Raw genomic sequence first — 20,393 nt, 5'->3', positions numbered from 1 at the left:
AGCAAGGTAATTCCAGTTTTTCCAGAGAGATACACCATCCATAAAATTAAATCAAGCCATGAGATAAAAGCATTATTACATGCAAATGCATAATCATAGAATACGTGTATAGAAAAGCACAATGACAGTATAACATATGAGAGTTACAGTGATTATGCAATATAGAGTACACACAGCATCTAAACAGGAAGGCATGTTGCAAATAAGTTATATAAGGACTAAATATCACTAAAAAGTAATATGTATTTCTTTTATTTAAAATACATACAATTACTTTATTTTTAAATAAATATGTAGATTTGACTGTAAAAGAGCATAGAAGCACATTTCAGATGGGAATATTTTTTAAAATAAATATTAATCACTTTATTACTACAAACATGGCCTGATCTTTGAGGTTGCATTTTATCTGAAAGATTCCACTGTCTCTGGGGTTTTAGAAACAGTCCTCTAAAGGCTGCGCCATGGGATGCAAATAGCAGGGACACTTGTTTTTGTTGTACTTGATGCAAAGTAGATGCAAAATTCCAAAGTAGATGCAAAGTTCCAAAGTAGATGCAAAATTCCAAAGGAGATACAAAATTTCAAATTTTAGTCATTGTGGTTCTTTTAGCACTTAGACCCTTCTTGAAAAAACAGTTGCTCAAAACAACCAATGGAGAGATCTGACAGTTTTGCAGTTAAATTTTCCACAAGTAACTAAATAGTGAATACCAATACAATATAATTCAGTATTTTGTATATTGCCTGGAAATTAAAGACATAACATATGGAGTAAAGTGACATCGTAAATTAACAGAACGCTTAGTTCATATCAAGCTTTTTAATTAAAACGTGAACTTCTCTGTTCTCATGTTTTCTCTACGAGAACTTCCTCCAGCTCACTTTTACATCTTTAGATGCACCGTTACTTCTCAGCATCATTTTAACCTGTACAAGAGAAAAGGGGAATTTAAAGGTCACACAGGGCGTTTTACACATGACAACACCATCTTTTCACCATGCCTCTAAATACATATTTATGTCTGTCCCTGGAAATTCATCACTTTGTCTAAGTTTTACCTCACAAGGGGTGAAATGATCAGATCAAGTGTTTACATGGTTATTATTAATATTCCTATTAGACTAGCTATCAAAAGTTTACACCAGTTTTCTCAGTCAGACCGAGAGAAAACATTTTTTATTCTGATTGGGCTGTTATTCAGGTTATAATATTTTTAAAGTAAACATAGCCACCGTCTCTTCTAGAGGGTGCTCTCAGTTCTATTAGGGAACCCTTGGGTACTAAACACATGTACACTTATATAAACACCTGGAAAAGATATTCATGACCATAAAATTTTATGCATTTTTCTGACTTTATATGGGCAGGCAGAACTTCTTCAAAAGTTACCCATTCCAAGATGGACTCCCTCACTGCATGATCTTCCACGTCCACTGAAGATTTGGGGGCAGCCAACGTCAGTTTCACAATGCGCTTCCTCACTGGAACTGGTGAGATTATAATTTAACTTCAGTTAAAGTTTCACATCTTCATCATATCAAACTCAAACATTGGTAGGTGGTATTTTCCATATGTCCTGTAATCCCTCATGGATTTGAAGAGCAAGTACACTAACGAAGGCGACGCCTTAATTGATCTAAAGAAGTTTTTTGGTAGACTAGTAGTCTGATGAGGGAAGGGAGGAGAGGGGTCAAAGTCTATGGGATGAAAAGGAGTCAACGGAATGGGATGAAAAGGGATGAAGAGGAGTTTGAGACACATCTCAGGAAGTTTCAGGTTCTTGTCCCCTGGTTCCTATAATGAAAGGTGGAAGAGGAAGACAAGAAAGAGAGGGATGCCGAGGGCGGGGGTTTAGAACTGAGACGAACAGCGATAGAGAGACAGTTAGGACACACTTTAATAAGTAAGAGATGTGAGGCGCGGCCTAGTTCCTGAACTTAAGTTATAATAACTTAATTTAAATGTCAAACATGTCCTAATATGGAAAATACTTGACACTTAACACAGAACTTAGTTGGCTCTCTAGTAAATGTACAATGTAAAGTTTTAACATCACAGTTTGCTATGGCATAAAGAGCTGTTTACCACTGTAACAGAAAAAGGGCCGTTTTTCAGCTGAGCTCCGTTCTATCATCCCAAGATGGCTGCTGTCGACATCAATCGCGGCATAGTCACCGAGCCCAGCATCCTGCACCTTGAGGGGTTCCCAGGGTACGAATGTGGGTTCACTCCCATCCGACCACATCCAGGACATCCTTGTCAGCCCAAACCACACCAGGGATCCCACCTTGCTCTGCAGAAGCGCGTTTTCCAGCTGGTTGCGCACTCTTGCCAGGTCTGTGTGCATGTTCCTGCAGTGAGCCTGAGCACTGAGCCAGTCTAAGGGTAAGTCCACGAAAGTAAACCTTTCGGAAATATCAGCGGCAAAGCCTGAAAACGATATCATGAAATAATTTTAGACTTAAAGCTAGTTGGGTGAAGGACGCAGGTTTAGTTTCAGGCAGGGTAACTGACAATACCCTGTAATTTCTTTAGAAACCTCATATTTCTATGTTCCAATTATGTTACTTTATTACACACAGTGGCTTAGCTCATCTTTGTTTGATTGCACTGTACTGTCTTTGTAAGAGACATATCTGTAATAGCTAAATTGCAATCTTCCCCAAGAACTCAAACTTAACAAAAACAACAAAAAAAACAAAAAAACAAGGAGCAGCAGTTTATTGCCTGACAAACTCCAGGAGAATTTCAACCATCTGGATTATAGTCAAGGTTTGGTTCTCTTATTCAGCACGAAAACACATTTGGTACTATTTAATACAGATAAAGTGAGTTAGTCTAAGTAAAAATTTTGACTAAAGCAATCCAAAAGGTGTGACCTGGACGACTGAGAACCTTCACAGAGCTATCTGACTACAGCAGCTTTAAAAAGCATTTTTGCTCACCATCGTAGCAGAAGAAGCTCATGCGTACGTTGCAGTCTGTGGCATACCATTCTCCGGTCGACGAAATGCTTCCACAAAAATGATTCATGGGCTCGCCGCTTGCCCAGTTCCAGAACGCAGGTTCTCCTTCTTTGTAGTCGTCATCTTCAGACAGAGACCATCCCCAGCTTCTGTACAAACCTATGTACACATAGGGAACACCATAGTCCACCAGACTAGCTAGCTGGGCCAAGTCGTGCTCATCATTGACGGTGGCCAAATCAGTGTGCGTCGCTCTGCAGTACTGCTGGGCCTCAGACCACTCTTTGGACTCGTTGACGAAGTGGTACTGGTGATGGTAAAGAGAGTCGACGAATTGGCACAGACCTGTGTGGATTATACAAAAGATTGCTTAAGTGTCATTCAAGCATGTCATTCACCTGACACCTCAGTCCTAATTTAGATGACTGATCTTCAAGTCCTCACCTGAGAGTACAAAAACGGCAAACACTCTCCTCGCCATGGCCTTCAGTTTCTTTTAGACAAAAAAGAACAACATTAAAATTGCACTTATGAAAAAGAAGCATCATTAGTATAATTATCACATAAGAACAAAACCTGCCTGCGATGAAGGAAGTTCTAATGTGGTGACCTGGGAGTAACCTGCTTTCGTTCAAACATTCAAAGCAGATGTCATGCCTGTTCTTCCTCAAGATGCAAAGATTTCTCAGAGATCCTCTCTCAGAATGAGAAAAGGGAGGCGGACAAAAATAGATGCACAAAGCTGCTTTAAAACTGCATTCATCAATGATTTGTATCAGTTATCAGCAAAGAATGATTATCTTGGCTCTACGGAACATCTTATTGTCTTTGAGCTTGTTGTTTTTGAGCATGTGAATGTACAATTTACTCAAGCTGCAAAAAGACTATTGCACAAATAGCATGCTAACATTAGCGTCAAGCTAATTGGCTTGTGGATTATTTAGCAGCTTTTTCCTCAAGTGTTTTTCCATCAAGTTGCTGTAACACAACTGCAAATGCTAAATTACATTTTTGCTCAGTATCTGCTTCATCTGCTTAACAGCTTTACAAGGTGACATGATGTTAGGGCAGTGTTTTTCCTTTGTTCTGCTGTCATTGGCTGTAAAAACTTACAGTTAGCAACTTAACTGAGTTTTGTTTGCATACTTTCATATGACTTGACTTATTTTATAAGGACACTTCTATTTGCGTAAACCTTTTGCTGCAGGGACGCTACATGTTTGGGAAGAAATGTGCCTCTGTGAATGCAAAGCACATGGAAACCTGCACAGTCTGCTGGGACTGAGGTTTTGCAAAACAAAAAAGCTTTCTGCGTGATGAGTAACATCATGAAATCCTTCTTTATTTTATAAACAAATCACCATAGGAACACTGACAGAAAGAGGAGAGTTGAGGGGTTATTCTGTTTTTCAGCTGGCATTCTACACATATCATTAAAGAAATTGCAGGATCAATAGACAGTTTAATCTTAAACTTAATCTCTCAAGGTCTCTTAAGCTTGAGGAGTCCACAATACAAATAAATTGCAAAGCTCTGTTGATTCAAGTTGTGTAGGTAGGTGTTGACAAGATCCCCAGAGCATATTTGTGTGCATATTTGAACAATGCAGAATAATATAATGATTATTTTTTTTAAGACACAAAGACAATCCATGTGGTTTAAATTCTTCTTGGCCTTAGGGATTTAACACTGAGGACACTTTCATCATGTCCTCTCTTCAAGACAAACAGGGAAGACAAGCAGTTCAAAGATGCGTTTTGTCAGTGGGAAAAGGAGATGGAGCTGATGAAACTGTCATTCCTTCTTACTGAATCTTTATCTACAATAGCTTCCAAGCTATGATCTGGTTTGGTTTCTAAACCAAAATGTATTGTCTGTCACTTAAATCTTTGTTGTCTTGAACACATTGTCATGGATTCATCTCAAAAAAATATTCCGAGAACTGGAAAACTGCTCAGTTATAAACACCAGATACTTGTACAGATAAATACTAAATCATCGAGACTCATTTAGATTTATAGATTATAAATAGAAAAAAAAAAAAAAAAAGGACTACAAGGTACAAAATCAGTTCTGTGACGGGTCTAAGTCTCATGACTGACAGCTGAGATGATCAATGGCTCCGTATTCTTCCCATCATCACAAACCCCAGGGCTGAAGAAGGGGAAGATCCTCTCAGAGAACAAACACCCATTAAAGGTGTAGATGTACGATCTGGTCTCCACGTTGAAGAACGACACAGTTCCTGCCTCGTAATCCGTGAACACTCCCACAGTCTGAGGCTTCTCTGTAAGAGAGAGACGTACGGACGGGGAGTCCAGGGCTCGATATTCGTTCCCTTTCCTCAAACGCACCGTCCAACAGCCGTTCTCTGGCTTGGAGGTGATCATGCCCTTCCTGTTGATGGACTCCTTGACCACACCAAGATCCCAGAAGGTCTTTTGTCCCACTGTTACCTGATTGGTAGAACAGAATATGACAATTAGCGACACTTTATTTGACATTTCACCATTACTAATAATAACATTATCCACCTGGTAGTAGAACCTCCCAGAGAGGAAGCCTTTCTTTCCCAGAACGCAGATGACTGGGTCGAAGCGTTGGGGGTTGTCGGGAACGATGTGCAGCAGCTCGCCGCGTCCTGCCTGCTTCCCATCAGTTGAGAGGAAAATGTTTGGATGGGCGGTGTGTGGATCTAACACCACATCCACTAAGACATAAGACAGGGAACTTCAATTATACTGCCACAAATACCATAATCAATTTTTCCACATGGCGGCAACAAAGTCCAACCCCACAAACCATATTAGCAATTCTACGTTCAAAAATGTACTCACACACCAATGAAAGCTATGAATAGAGTAATGTTGTGTATTCTCATACCTGCATATTTCTGCATCCTCTTCATCTCTGTGAGAATGACAAATGAAATGAAATGATTGAGTTAATTAAATGAAACAAAAGTTTTCTAAAAACTTGTGAATTCATTAAATGTTTTGTTTTCTTTTGTGCAAAACTCTACATACCTCTGGATTTTTATTGCACAGATCAGCTAAAATTCAATCTATATGATAAGATTTTTTAAAAATCTATGAATTTAATATGTGTAGACTTATATTCATGTCGTTGTACTACAGCATATTGAAACATGTCCAAATTAGACAACTTGATGATCACTAATCTCAGGTAATGCTTGTGGTAGCTGCACAGAGAGGACAATGTTTCACTTTCTTTGTTGCCTTTATCAGTCTACAAAAGTCAGAGTGTACTGTCTTCTCACATGCCTGCTATGTATTTATAGCAAGAGGAGGCAGTTAATGTAACACTGTATGAGATTCCCTCATCTGCCCTTACATCTAGCAATGTGGCACATCTAATAGTCAGAGCCGTATATATTAGCTATAGGTATCTAGATATCAGACATCTCTAATATATGGCTCTGCTAATAGTGATACAATCCTGACACCATGTGGTTATGTTGGGTATTACAACATTGGTCTCTAAATTTAATTACAATTGTTTGCTATAGTCTTGGGGGGCAAATAGCTTTTTCTTTTCTTTTTTTGTACAAAGTTTGGTGGTGTGTCTATTTTACCTTCGTCCTTCAAACTGTCCAGTTCCTTACTCAACGTGTCATCCAGTTTAGACAACGCTGTCCTCACTGCCCCCATACAGAGCTCAGGGTGGACTCTGATCTCTGTCCACTCTCTGGTGGGTGGAGGTGTTGTAAGATTGGAATAACTCTAGCAAAGGAAAACACGGTGGAGTAATGTGAGCATTGATCTGTGGTATGTTGTATATTATTGATAAACAGTTGATGCTTCTATATTTCACCAAAGTTTGCTGGAAATGCTGACCTGCAGGAGGTGCAGATGGTCCTCAGTGTTGCTCATCTCCTCCAGCGCAGTGTTTCTCTTCTTCAGCTCAGAGATTTCCTGCTGCAGCTCGCCGATGAGCTCCTCCGCCCTCCTCTCTGCTGCTTTCTGCTTCTCTTTAATCTCCGTGTTTACTTCGGTTCGTCTCTCCTCAATGGAGCGAATCAGAGAGGTGAAGAGGCGGTCGCTCTCCGTCGCCTCCTTCTCTGCACTCATCTGGACGAACATGCAAAATGTGCAAAATATTACCAAGATGTAAATTGCTTTTTTATCTTGCCTCTTCAATCTTTGTAGTATTAAAGAGAGCTTTTTCCTCCATGTTGGAAATGTAAAGTTGAGAATAGTTGGTCATCATTTCTTATAGATACATCAACATCTATTAATACAAGTAGATGTCTCTGACTTTAACTGCCATTGAAACGTCTGTTATTTCTTTATTTAGTGAATTTTCCACAGGAAAATCAGATCAGGAAAAAGCCAGTTATTGCTTGACTCTTTTAGTAAAATGTAGTTAGTTCTTCTGCACCCAGAATTCTGGTGTACCAACACTCAGTTCTCATCAAAATATAAGTCTGATAGAACTCCATTTGGACTACATTACACTCAGATGACATGTAGGACATCACTGTTTTGTCTTCGGTCCTCCACCACATCCGGTCTGTCCAAGCGATTCAAAACTAAAATCAACTGAGAAATAAACCAACAAGTCTTACTGTGCTGAGCTTAAGACAATTTTTTATCTCCTCCACTTTTTTCATTCGCTCTTGGATCATCTGTTGAAAATCTGCCTCAGTCTTCTTCATTTGAACCTGAACAGGCAAAAGAGACATAGGAACTTTGTTAGGTTGTCAGAGACTGGACAGTGTTTGAGATTTTATGACCAATGTGTTTTATTTGCTTCTCTTGATAACACTTAGACATGTACTATATAATATAGTAATCAGAGCTACAGTGTACCCCACTTCCCTGCAATAAAAATCATCTACAAGGTTATAAGCCTTAATAGAATCTGTCACTGTGTACTCATGCAAGTAGATATCAGTTTGTGTTGCCTAGATCTTTATAACAACGAGTACACTCTACAGACCTTCCTCTCCCTGCTCTCGTCTTCTATCGTGACAGCCTGGTGATCTTTGTGCTCGGTCTCGGTGCAGAACTGACACACGCACTTCTGTTCGTCCCTGCAGAACATCTCCAGCAGCCTCTCGTGCTTCTTGCACATCCTGTCCTGCAGGTTCTTCACTGGCTCGATCAGCTTGTGCATCTTCAGGGTGGCGACCCTCTGGTGAGGCTCCAGGTGGCATCCGCAGTACGAGGTCAGACACACCAGGCAGGACTTCAGGGCCTTCACCTGCAGGGACGTGGCGGCGCAGACGTCGCATACCACCTCGCCGGGTTTGGCGGCGGATAGTGGTGAAGCAGATGAGGAGACTATTATCTGCCTGAACGTGTCCGCCAGCTCTTTGAAGGCCGTGTTGATGCTTATTTCGGGCCGAGGGCTGAAGGATTTTTTACAGATGGGGCACTGGCAGGCATCGCTGCTGTCCCACACATTCTGGATGCAGGCTTGACAGAAGTTGTGTCCGCAGGGAGTAGTCACTGGGTTGGTGAACACTTGCTGACAGATGGTGCAGTGGAACTGCTTCTCGGGCAACATGTTTCCTGAAGAGGCCATTGTCTGTAGAACTAAAATAGGGAAGTCAGGTTATCAGCTGCAGGAAGGTATTTGAGAGTGGAAATTGTATATCCAGCAAATGCCACTGTCACACTGTGGAAAGAAAAGCTTATCTATATTGGTGATATTCTGATAGATGTATTTTACCAGTGGCAATATATTTAATCAAATAAACCTGTGTTAAACTGTTTAAATATGTGGAGGTATGTACTACACCCAGTCCTGTTTGGTGTGTTCAGTGCGTCATTTGTTTTCTTACTACACATGCCAGACTCACCCAGTCCTTTCACATAATAACACAATAATACACCATAAAACACTAGAACACAGATACACTAGTAGCAGTCCAAAAAGTCCAATGTCCTGAAAAAAAAAAAAAAAGGAAATGCCCTTGCTGAAAAAAGAAAGCATATAGTTTGTAACCATTAGACACTTTATTTATCCTGTATCCTTTGGTTTCAAAGATTTGTTGTTAAGTTAGCACCAATTAAACTTCCACAGCAACAGAAAAGCCTTTTATCTTTTCATCTTTTGTCTGATTAAGACTTAATAATATGACACGGTTTATTCTTAAACACAGAAAATGTGTGCTTCAGAGTTAGTAGTATTTAGAACAAAGGTACCCTGTTATGCTTAGCTAACTGACAATCATTTAGCCTCAAGTAATTAGCTTAGCAATTTGTGTTATTATAACTGTTATTATAACTGTTTCAGTAATAACAGTAGTTTGATGGTGCCATTGCTATTTGGAAAACAACAAACCACCGTTTGCACTTAAAGGTGGTGCAACCAGCTAATTTCAGAGAGAAGTTGCATGCATTTAATAATAAGTAACATTTCCTAAAATATACAGCTATTTCTTTAAGTAAATGTAAATGCATGCAAACCAAAGGCTTACAGACATGCACAGACCAAACTGACTTTAGCCTTGCTAATCGTTCCCCGGGTCCTATGTTCACCAGGTCCCTAACCTAACCTAACCCTGATAATAATACGGTATAATACGGTCACATACAAAGCGGAGAACATAGGAGCCGGGGAACATAGGGATGATCCCATCATTACAAACATGTTTCATCCCAAACTTGTTAAATGTCTCTCTGTAGATTAAATAAGTATTGCTGATACTGTCAGTATCAGTCAGTGAGGAATGAGTTGATTTGAATCTTAAAGCAACTAAAGGGAAAACAAAGTTGAAATATTGCATGTTAAGGGTCTAATTTAAATCAACGTATTCACTTGAATATAAGCATTTAATCAGCATGTGTTTAGCAATATTTGACATTATCTTATGCATTATGTCTCTAGCAGGTCAACTATTCACATAACTTGTTCTTCCCCTTATGATTAATCCCATTAGCTATTTATACATTCACAATTCTTTCACTTGTCAGGTTTCAACATAACAGTTATAGCCATAATAGTCACATTTCTGCTCATACTTACATTCTTCTTTGTCTTGCAGCTGACCAGTTACTCTTTCCTTCTTGCTGACAGCAGAACAGGTGACTCCAGCTGAATGAATGTGTGTGAATACATTTTCCGGGCTAGCTGTAAAACAGGAAAATGTTACGTCAACACAGTTATTCATCAGCCAGGCCCTCCCTCCGCTTTCTCCGTCCACTCTGCTGAAGCTGTCAGATCTTTAAATTGCTGCATTCGCAGCACAACCTCTCTATGAGTCACTGTCTCAATACCACTGAGCTGGTATTTTGTGGTACAAACTTTGTGAGTCATGTTTGTGTATGCAGAATGTGATCATGGGAACACATAATAGAAACCTTTGCAAAAGGAAATAGTAAGTTCCCCTCATGGGTGTGGCGTTACAGCCCAGTGGTTAACATTTTCCATTTATTATGACACACCTGAAGAGCTTTAGACGGCAGAGGGATCGGAGGAATGCTGCAGAGCAATGCTTTGTTTTGGAGAAATAAAAGCATTGTTAACCTGTTAAATGTTTCCTTGATTTACCTGAATAAACACAACGAGGAAGAAAGCTTTAGGACAGAGAGTGTAATAAAACCAGAGTGGCTCCAATATAACTGATGTGCTTGTAAGATAAGAGATCATGTGACGTATGCGTGATGCGGCCTTTTACCAGTGGTGGAAGCATTTACTCCTGCTTAAAGCTGCAGTGCAGGACTTTGAAAGATCACTGAATGTCTCTTACATTCCAACTCATCAGTGGCAGGTAAATTGACGGACAGGCGACCATTTGCTAAGTCGTGAGTTAGCGCCAGTGACCCTAGCTTTGCTGGTGGTGGGTTCTGACCTGTTGCCACAAACCGATTCTGCTTGTTGCCCTGGCGGAGTGTTTCTGTAAGAGAGATCACTTTGATTGGTTGCTAAGCTCACACACTGTGGGTTCTCCTTTAACGTTTTCATTCAATTTAAACATTCGAATTTTAATGAGCTGCAGACCAACTGATCTACGTGAGTCACGTTAAGGCAGCTCTGTATCTCTGTATAGTGGTCTGTAGCTCATGCATGTGAATGCAATCAGGTGCTTGTTACCTTTGCAATGTGTTCAGGCACATGCAAAAGGAACAATACAAGTCAAAAATCTCTTTTCACCTAACCTTAAATCTAGTGTCTGTGATGACGTTATCCCACTAGTGCACTTACATCAACCAGTAATGGTTGTTTCTCAGAGCACAGCAAAGCTTCTGATGCTACAGATATATAGCACACATGCACACAGTGATGTACTTACTGCTAGTTTTATGAATTTGATGCTTTAAGATTAAAATCAGCAAGTCCTTGTTCAATCTACTTTATATGACTGCTACAGAGAGATATTTAACAAGTTTGGGATTAGATACATTTGTAATGATAAGCAAGGTTAGGGTCAATTTTCTCTGTGTATGTTCTGAAGTCTTTGGTTTGCTTGTGTTTGCATGAAATGTGACTTATTATTAGTTTGTATGTTCTCCCTGTGTCTGCATGGGTTTTCTCCAGGTCCTCAGGTTTCCTCCCTCTGTCCACAGACGTCCTTGTTAGGTTCATTGGTGATAATGAGTGTGAATGTGAATGGTTTTGTCATGGTTCTGTATCGTGCCATTTCCTGACATGTTTTGAGTTTCCTGTTTTATTTTGTTAAGTTCCTCCTTTAAGTTCCATTTTGTGTCGCTCCCAGTGTTCTTCCCTTAATCACTGATTGGTTTCTCCTTTTGTGCTCCGCCCTCATTAGCTTGACCTGTGCCCTCCTGTGTTTATACAGCCCTGCCTCTGCCTTTGTTCTTTGTCTCATCGTTTTAGTCACCTTGTCTTCCTCTTATGCTTTAGTCATTTTGTCTTCCTGCTTTGTTCAGTCTTTTTGTCACTGTCCCATTTTTATGTCATCCTGCTTTCACTGCAGTTTCCTCTACTACAAACAAGACAGGTCCAATGAAGGAGTAAAACAATCTAATTGTGAGGGAAGATGAATCATTTCTTCATTGTTTGTCAGTTCACTCTTGAAGCTGAACTTGCTCCGTGCTCAATAAACAAATTGAAGTTTAATCACATTTGTGTAGAACAGTCTGATTCATACTGCAACCTAACATCATCTCTGCAGTGTTAGCAGGTGACCAGTAGAGGGAAAACTCAACCAGCTCGTTTCAATGCGCCCTGGCGTAAGACCTGGAGCGTCACCAGAAAAGTATTGCTCAAAAATGTCACAGCCCTGATTCAAAAAAGTTTTGGCAAAGCTAGGCTACAGCTTCCTCCATTCTACATGTTGAAGCTAGTATCTTGGAGCAGATAAATATCAGATAACATTTCCCAAATTGTCACACTGTTACTGTTATTTTTATTTATTATTTTCTCCAAGTTGCCAGAGTTTAATGGAACTGTCCAGGTACTTTTGAATAAAAACATGTTTAGTTAACAGGGGCAGAGCCATATATTAGAGAGAGTTTGGCCTAAACTAACACTAGCATGAGGGATCCATAACTGAGGCCCATGTACACCTTGGTTTGATGATTGCAAGCTTATACTGTTTGTCTGGTAACCTAAAGTTGGCTTTTATGTGTCATCCAGAGTTTTCCCAAAGTAGCATTTTAAAACATTTAACATTTTCCATGACCCATTATGCCATTTTGCATGTAGCATTTCTCTCCGAACCTTTTTCAAAACTATTAATATAATAAATAATCAGAGATTCCATCTGAACTGTATAGGTAGATGCAGGGACGGCTGGTGTTGCGCCACGCCCCCGTCATTCAAGTGCTGCTGGTACCAGAGTGGGAGGAGGGAGAAGTTCATCTCCTATATCTTGTATCCTTATTAGTACCTCTGAGAGAGACAGTTTTTAATAAACTTTTATAAAATATTATTGACTTTCACACGAGCCCCATAATCTCTTGTGTTCAGGGCCCAACCTCCAGCTGGACAGTCATCACAGCATTATTAGACTGGACGTATTAAACGTGCCCAAATTTGGTAAACATTGTTTTAAGTACTCTGCACCTGCTGCTTGGAGCTCCCTGTAGAAAACTTTAAAGTTAAAGGAACTAATCACCCTTGGATCTTTGAAAACTCGAGTGAAAGACCTTGGGGCAGCTATGCTTCATACTTGTTCTTGTTTTAATGTTATATAATCTCCGAGTCTCAGTCCTGTTGATTTTTATCTTCCATGTATTTTATTCATGTTGTCAGTTCTTAACTGTTGAATCTTTCCTAGGCTGCTGTCTTGGCCTGGCTTCCCTTGGGAAAGAGGTCTTTGTATCTCAACGGGATCGACCTGGTTAAATAAAGGCTAATGATAAAATAATAACCAATGCATAAGCAGCTAACAGTATGGAGCTTTTAAATATATATATTTTTAAATATATAAAAATATAATAATGTTTCTGTGGTTTGACACATCCATTTAAATATTTAAATATATATGTAGTTTTAAACTTAAATTAAACTTTTTTTTTCAATTGTACAGGTAATAGTGTCATATTCTTCATAGAGTATTAACTGTATATATTGTTTTAAATATTTATAATATTATTTCAGTATGGAGTTTTATTTAACTTGTTGACATAAACAGAAATGCAAACAGATGGTGTCCATCAACATGACAATACAAGCTCAAACCCTGACCTGTTTGTAGGCGTCCTCCTGCTCCTCTGGTCTCTGTCCAGTGGATTCCAGCAGAGTTAAACCCATAAAAAGGCAGAAACAGGAAGTGTCCCCACATTTAGGCGACCCCCTCCTTCACTGCTCTCTGACTAGCAGCAATCAGTGGAGGGGAAGGGGAGGGAAAGTGAGTAACCTCCTGCTTGAGCTCGTGGTGAATTCATCTAGAAAGATGAGATAAGATTTAATTATCCCCATGAGGAAATTAGGGTGTAAAAAAACAGAACAAGGTAAAACAATAGAAACTATAGATAGATACTTGCAGAAATTAAATATATAACAGTAAATATGTACAAAAAATATTTACCGATGATGTATGTCGAGCTTTAAGACACCAGTACTGTGGGGCTGGCTGTATCAACCATTTTCCTCTCGAGTGAGTAATGTTAAGCACAGTATGCTGTACTGTGCGTATGGGTTGAGTGCTGAGTGCTGGCAAAGAGAATGGACTTTACACATGCTGCTGCCGCTACTCTGATCATGATGCCCATGCTAATTGATGGGGTCGTTGAAAGGAGCTGAGATAAGTATAGTGAAAATTAGGGCTGTCAAAATTAACGCATTAATGTGGATTAATCCACCATCGTCATCATCATGATTCATGTTGAAGGTGTGCTGTATATTCCCTTCTTTATTGAGTCTGTTTGCTCATGCACAATGAAACACTATTTATATTGATTAAAAATGAACCACATTTAATCATAATTAATCGAAATTAATCCACAGCAACTCTGTGATTAGTCTGATTAAAAAGATTAATCGTTTGACAGCACTAATTCATATATGATGTATTTTTTATATATACTGTGGGATACAATCATTTTATGACATTTGAGAGAATGAGCAACAAAACAAATGAAAGCACAGAATATGCTTTAAAATAGATTTAGTTTTAGTGTGCGTTTTGTTGCTGAATTAGAGAGATGAGCAGACTCAGAATAGGAGCCACCTGAGACGTCACTCCATCCTCAGTCAATTTAAATCACATCAGTGTTCCTCACAATCCATCTTTCCAAAAGCTTAACTGAAATGAGAAAAATGCTTTTTTTCCCCTGCTGTGTTTTTATTCTTTTTGGGTTCTCCTGCAGGAATCTAAAACTTGTTTTACATGTATCGGAGCGTGCCAACTGTCACTTCTTGTAAGGAGAGAAAAAGGAAAAATAAAGAAAAGACTCTTTCAGCAGGATACCAGCAACAATCTGTGATAAACCTGCTGTGCTGCTGTATTACTGAAGCTCTTAGCGTGTGTGACCACAGCGTAGCCTTGCTCAGTCAGTTTGAATAAGCCCTGAGATGATCACTGTGAAACTTTAGATTAACATGACGTGCACTCAGACGTGCCATCGGAAACAGTGAATCTGCTCTCCCATCACTGTAATATCAAAAGAAAACCATCCACAATGCAAATAACAAACATGTTTTGTATTGTTTTTGATGCACTGGTAAAGTGCAGCCTTACCCAGTGGTACACCTAGTGGTCAGCGGTGCAATTACAAGGGGTTCTTGAAAACTACTACTACTACCACTACTGTTGTTTACGTAGCAATGCGGTCTGGTTAATGACGTCAAATGTCCTCTCATGTCATAGTTATGACTCTACAGTGAGAAATAAAGCATCTATGAACCTGAGTGCCCGAGCATTAATGAGGAGGAAAACACAAATAATAATCAAAAAGATTATTATTGTGGGGGTCCTCAGGGTAGATTAAAAATATGCAGGGGTCCAGGACCCCAAAAAAGTTGAGAACCACTGGCCTAGAGAATGGACCATCTGAGCTATCCCGCTACCTTGACTGGTTCTGTGCTGGTCACGTGTGTCATTGGCGCCATGATTCCTACGTCTAACCAATATTCCCACATCCACAGAGAAGTGCCATTAACAGAAAATAAAAGTTTGGATTTGGATTAAAAGTTAAAATATGACGCTGACGCTGATGCTGACGCTGCAGCACAGGATCAAGAGAAAACGGAGAGAGTTATGGGAGCAGAAGATTAAAAGGAAGAACTGGATGTCATCTGATTTCTCACTATTATGTGAGGTAAATGTCAATGTCAATGTCAATGCTAGCCAGTTATCTAGACTAAAGATAGATGTGTAGGTGTGTGTGTATGTGTGTGTGTGTGCGCACGATTTAATCGGCTGTGAAGACATTATAGTTTAACATCAATATTTATGTGATTAATCTTTGTCCTTGTCAGCAAAAAGTGGTGGCAGATGAGAAGCTCTCAGAGGTGAGGAAATACATTTAGACATTAAAGTCCAACATACGTAGAGTCCATCTTTGGAGGAAATGAGTACATGAGACTACTGAGTTTATTAACAATGACAACACAATACCAATTTAAAGCAACAGCAAATTAAAATATCAAGATGCTATAAATCCAACTTTCCTTAAACAATGCCCTTGAGGAGGACTTCCAGATGGTTGTAATGAATTATCTTTTTCAAGAGGTCAGAGGGACTGTATTTATACACAAACACCCAAAGTGTCTCTGAATTTATTCTCAGTGTCAGAAACAGAAAACGAATGTTGTGTCTCTGGAATGTCTGGTTTTCCACAGAGACATGAGTCTGAGACTAAATTCCCAAGGACAAACTCTGGCATATATTTACTCACTCCAGACAAGCAACAAGCTACTTCAAGCTTTAAATGCTTAAATACTAATTAAATACTTGCCTCTGTTGACTTGCCTCTTTTGCATCATGCTTGGGAGGATAACCAGAAAGAGGTGAGTACTGACATTATTTTAACTGGCTGAGCATGCATGTTCACATACATCTAAATTCCACTCAGTTACATGTGCATTTATGTATGGAGCCAAATCACATATAAGTATACATATATATCCAATACAGTATCAAATATGAAAAAGGATGGATGGATGGATGGATGGATGGATGGATGGATGGATGGATGGATGGATGGATGGATGGAAACTAAAGACAGGGGATTCTCTTGAAGGACAGTAAACATGCAACTGAAATATTTACATCATGAACAGGAGATTAAATTGATAACACGTATTTCTAAAATGAAACTTGAATGTAGATTTCATTTTATCATCCATTCTGTTGGTCAGGGAAATAATTCATTGATCTGAGAGAACACAAAAGAAGAAAAAGAAAGGCTCTTTAGCAACTCATATTTATGGACAATTACTTCAGCACAGATATTTTTTAAATTGCGCCATCTCATGTGATCTCAAAGGACGGAAACACGGCACACAATGTTTGCATGCAGCTTTGTACAGATTTTCAGGAAGAATAAAACTAAAGCAGTAGCAAAATGAATGTGAATAAGAACATTTTGTGGAGATGAAGTCAACAAAGTCTGCATCAAGGACTGGAGATCATGTTTTTGATATCTTAACAGTAGTATGTTGGTAACCTTTGTTTCAAGTGCTGGGATGTTGAGCAGAAATACTACCATATTACTGTTTCACATCATCATGCTCACCAAAAGATGTTATTGGTCTGATTTCAGAGAGAAGTGGTTCATCAGCTTCTGCTCCAGCTGATGTTCCTGTGGATAGAGAGGTTCTGAGTTCAAAGTACACACATACACACATATACAAACATGGCACACAGGAAGACATAAGAGACGACATGTTACAGCATTACAACACCAGTCACATTCCATCAAGACCAACATGTTTCAGCAACAATTACTGCTGCAGGTGGACGGAGACTTAACTTACCTTGGTCTCTCTCGGCTTCTTCGTCATTGTGCCAGAGTATCTGTTCATATATTGGCTCGTCATCTACAACACAAGACACATGGCAGGTTGGAATATTACAACATAGAAGATGGATGGATGGATGGATGGATGGATGGATGGAATGATGGATGAATGGAATCATGAATGGATGGAAACATGGATGGATGGATGGATGGATGGATGGATGGATGGATAGATGGATGGATAGATAAAAAACAAGATTTGATCTCCTTAACTGAAGTTTAGGAAAGGTTTGGTTACTCGACTAGACTAAACTCATGCTTGTGTTCTTAAAATAATCACGTTGCTGCACAAGAACTCTATAGCATCATCTCATCTCATCTTCCATACCGCTCAATCCTCACTAGGGTTGTGGGGGTTGTTGGAACCTATCACAGCTGTCACTGGGCGAGAGGCGGGGTACACCCTGGACAGGTCGGCAGTCTATCACAGGGCTAACACCATTCACACACACACTCACACCTAGGGTCAATTTAGAGTCACCAATTAGCCTAACAAGCATGTCTTTGGAGCTGGGAGGAAATCGGAGTACCTGTAGAATACAGATGCAGACACAGGGAGAACATGCAAACTTCACCCCTGTAATTCACTTTCAAAGCTACAAAACCAACTTGTCATATTTCTGATTTTTAGGGGGAATAAAATCCTCTTACCTTTGGCATGTTTGTATTATATATATTGTATGTAGTTCTTAAAACGCTCACCCTTCTGAGTGAAGTTTTTAAGTTCAATCAAAGAATATGTGGTATCCCTGGATTCATCTGAAACATACATAGTCACATGGTTGAACTTGAAGGACTATCAGTCACCTCATTCTAGTCTTTCTCTTCATGTTAAATGTGAATTAGAGGCTACAAAAAGTATATAAAGTCTGTAAACTATACTTTTTTATACAATATAATCTGATCATCATCTACCTCTACTAAAATCATGTTTGAACTAATTACACAATTATAATTCATCATTAAACATTCTCACTGCTGGTAGAAAAAATTAATGAAATGTTGAAATGTTATAGCGTAAGGTTTAAAGAAGCATGGATATATAAATTGACATAACCACAAAGGAGCAACTTACGTGTTCTTGCCACTGAACATGCTCTAACATGTTCATTGACTTCAGGTTCAATGACTGTTTCATAGAGACCAGCATCACCTACAGAGGTTGGATTAATCATTACCATCACACCATATCACCATATCATCAGCTCAACAGTAATTGAATTGTTAGCATTAAAATATGTCAATTAAGAAGGTTAAGAGAAGCACATTCACTGAGTTGAGCTTCATCCCGGGTGATTGTGTGGTCTGTAGCACAATGTTGAGGTGTACTCTGAGATCTAGTCAAACCAAAACATTTAAATAAAGCAGATTTGTTAAAGAAGCATGGGAAGTCATTGTAGCCTGCTGAAAATGAGAGAGGGAAGTGTTGCACCAACCTGGTGAGGCATGAATCTGTGAAAAAGAGACATTTTTATACAAACTGCATATGAATTTCTTCTACAGCACTTAGAGGAATCAGAACACATGTGATTTTAATCAAAATCAGAAGGAATTGGTCTCACCCCTTGAGTGTTTGTGATAATACACCACCAGCAACATGATGATTATCCATCCACCGAGTAGCCCAGCAATCAACAGATAAGGAAATGGAGAGGTTTCAGAACTGGACACTGCTGGAATAAATCATAGTTACAGTTGCCATTGTTACAAGCTACAGTCAGTACTCACGTTAAAAGAGGGTCAGCGTTGTAACGACATAACGTTACTGTACAAGCAATATTTAACGGTCACAAACTTAGGCCCTATATGTTGAAATTCCTATCTTATGCCACTTTCATAACGAAAATCCCGGGTCGACCCAGGTCGACACCGCATTTTCAGACCCCGGCCGACTCTGGTGTGCTTTCATCTCGTCAGAAGTCCTGGGTCAGACCTCCCGCTGTGAGAGCTGCATGTCTGTTTTTTCCTCCCTCATGTATCATTGTGTACATTGCAGATAACATTGCAGTCTGTTGATGACTTGACAATTGGACAGGTCAAATACCTACTCCTTCTAAAGGCTGCTCATATTAGAATAAATAACTGAGTCCTGCACAGTGCCCGATATCTGACCCCAAATCTCCTCTTCTACTCAGATGCAGAGCGCTGACATGATTATTAAAAAAGTGTGGGATCTCGCTGTACAAGCTGAACATAGTCACACACGTATTTCCTGATCGGTGCAATTTCTCGAAAATGATGTTCACCTACACGCTTCCATTAACGATTGTGTAACAACACATTTGATTGGTTTGATTGAAAAAAACATGAACAAATATCTCTGCCCTTGAGAGATCAGTCTTTATGGGAGTAGACCAAAACTTGTTTTTGAGATGAAGCGTCTACGATAATACAGTCTGTCAGGCAGACAAAACCATCAATATCAGAGCTACAAACCCAGGTTGACGCAGCATTACTGTTCACATCAAAGCCATGTCGAGCTGAGCCGATAAAGTTCCGGGTTGTTTGACTGGCTTTATCCGTTCTTTAATTTATCACAGTCTTACCTCAGCCTTACCTCAACTTTGTTGGCCAGGGTTTGTTTGATTAAGTGTCCTGATTGGCTGGTGATAAATCGATGTCAAACTGTTATTACAGCCCGTCTGAGCAGTTCATGCCAAGCTCGCATCAGATACACAAATGATGATTTGCCCAATAAGAGTCCAGAACGTCATCAAAAGACATATTTGTGTTGACATTCAAGAGGCAGACTTGAAAACGCAAAACTGAAGGGCATCAAGGCCACAGTGGCCTTACGCTGAAAGGCCAAATTGAGAGGGCACGAGGGTCATGGTCCAACCAAACAACATCCAAAATGAACTTAATGAACAAAATATTACGGAAGCCATTAATTAAAATAATAATAAAAGATTCCTCATATTCCACAGCCATCCAACCCTGTGGTGATAGTTTTCCTGAAGACTGACACTTGTAGAAGTGAGGATAGCCAGATGTACCTCTACTTTTAATCAGAACGGCTGT

The 20,393-nt window shown here is 39.5% G+C and overlaps 2 protein-coding genes across 5 annotated transcripts; both read right to left on the bottom strand.

Moving 5' to 3' along the window:
- Positions 1 to 20: 20 nt before the first annotated feature.
- LOC125020908 (C-type mannose receptor 2-like) lies at positions 21 to 3,459 on the bottom strand. 2 transcript variants are annotated; one of them, XR_007114291.1, is made up of 4 exons: positions 3,415 to 3,459; positions 2,950 to 3,315; positions 1,394 to 2,434; positions 21 to 930 (listed from the first exon to the last, which is right to left on the bottom strand). XR_007114291.1 is itself a non-coding variant. In XM_047606548.1 (3 exons), the coding sequence occupies exons 1-3, from the start codon at positions 3,449 to 3,451 to the stop codon at positions 2,067 to 2,069; spliced, it is 771 nt and encodes a 256-aa protein (XP_047462504.1). In that variant the 5' UTR covers positions 3,452 to 3,459; the 3' UTR covers positions 21 to 2,066. The 2 variants fall into 2 exon arrangements, 1 of the variants encoding a protein (XP_047462504.1); XM_047606548.1 differs by having other exon boundaries at positions 21 to 2,434.
- Positions 3,460 to 4,291: 832 nt separating this feature from the next.
- Positions 4,292 to 13,740, bottom strand: LOC125003701 (E3 ubiquitin-protein ligase TRIM39-like). 3 transcript variants are annotated; one of them, XM_047577820.1, is made up of 9 exons: positions 13,594 to 13,738; positions 9,967 to 10,071; positions 7,933 to 8,531; positions 7,559 to 7,654; positions 6,828 to 7,061; positions 6,566 to 6,713; positions 5,854 to 5,880; positions 5,505 to 5,680; positions 4,292 to 5,426 (listed from the first exon to the last, which is right to left on the bottom strand). In XM_047577820.1, the coding sequence occupies exons 1-9, from the start codon at positions 13,688 to 13,690 to the stop codon at positions 5,055 to 5,057; spliced, it is 1,854 nt and encodes a 617-aa protein (XP_047433776.1). In that variant the 5' UTR covers positions 13,691 to 13,738; the 3' UTR covers positions 4,292 to 5,054. The 3 variants fall into 3 exon arrangements, with proteins under 3 accessions (XP_047433776.1, XP_047433757.1, XP_047433766.1); XM_047577801.1 differs by having other exon boundaries at positions 4,292 to 5,680; positions 13,594 to 13,740; XM_047577810.1 differs by lacking the exon at positions 13,594 to 13,738 and having other exon boundaries at positions 4,292 to 5,680; positions 9,967 to 10,125.
- Between the last annotated feature and the right edge of the window lie 6,653 nt (positions 13,741 to 20,393).

This window comes from Mugil cephalus, chromosome 1, assembly GCF_022458985.1.
Source record: "Mugil cephalus isolate CIBA_MC_2020 chromosome 1, CIBA_Mcephalus_1.1, whole genome shotgun sequence".
NCBI classification, from domain to species: domain Eukaryota; kingdom Metazoa; phylum Chordata; class Actinopteri; order Mugiliformes; family Mugilidae; genus Mugil; species Mugil cephalus.
Note: the sequence above shows the minus strand (reverse complement) of the source record. Positions and strands in the feature narration are given on the sequence as shown.

Coding starts and splice junctions, on each gene's coding strand:
- LOC125020908 (XM_047606548.1), bottom strand. CDS start 3,451: ATGGCGAGGAGAGTGTTTGCCGTTTTTGTACTCTCAG. Junction 3,316..3,414: donor TGCCGTTTTTGTACTCTCAG/GTGAGGACTTGA, acceptor TAATCCACACAG/GTCTGTGCCAATTCGTCGAC. Junction 2,435..2,949: donor GAGCTTCTTCTGCTACGATG/GTGAGCAAAAAT, acceptor TATCGTTTTCAG/GCTTTGCCGCTGATATTTCC.
- LOC125003701 (XM_047577801.1), bottom strand. CDS start 13,690: ATGTGGGGACACTTCCTGTTTCTGCCTTTTTATGGGTTTAACTCTGCT. Junction 10,072..13,593: donor AGGAGGACGCCTACAAACAG/GTCAGGGTTTGA, acceptor CCTGTTTTACAG/CTAGCCCGGAAAATGTATTC. Junction 7,062..7,558: donor ATTGTCTTAAGCTCAGCACA/GTAAGACTTGTT, acceptor ATGTTCGTCCAG/ATGAGTGCAGAGAAGGAGGC.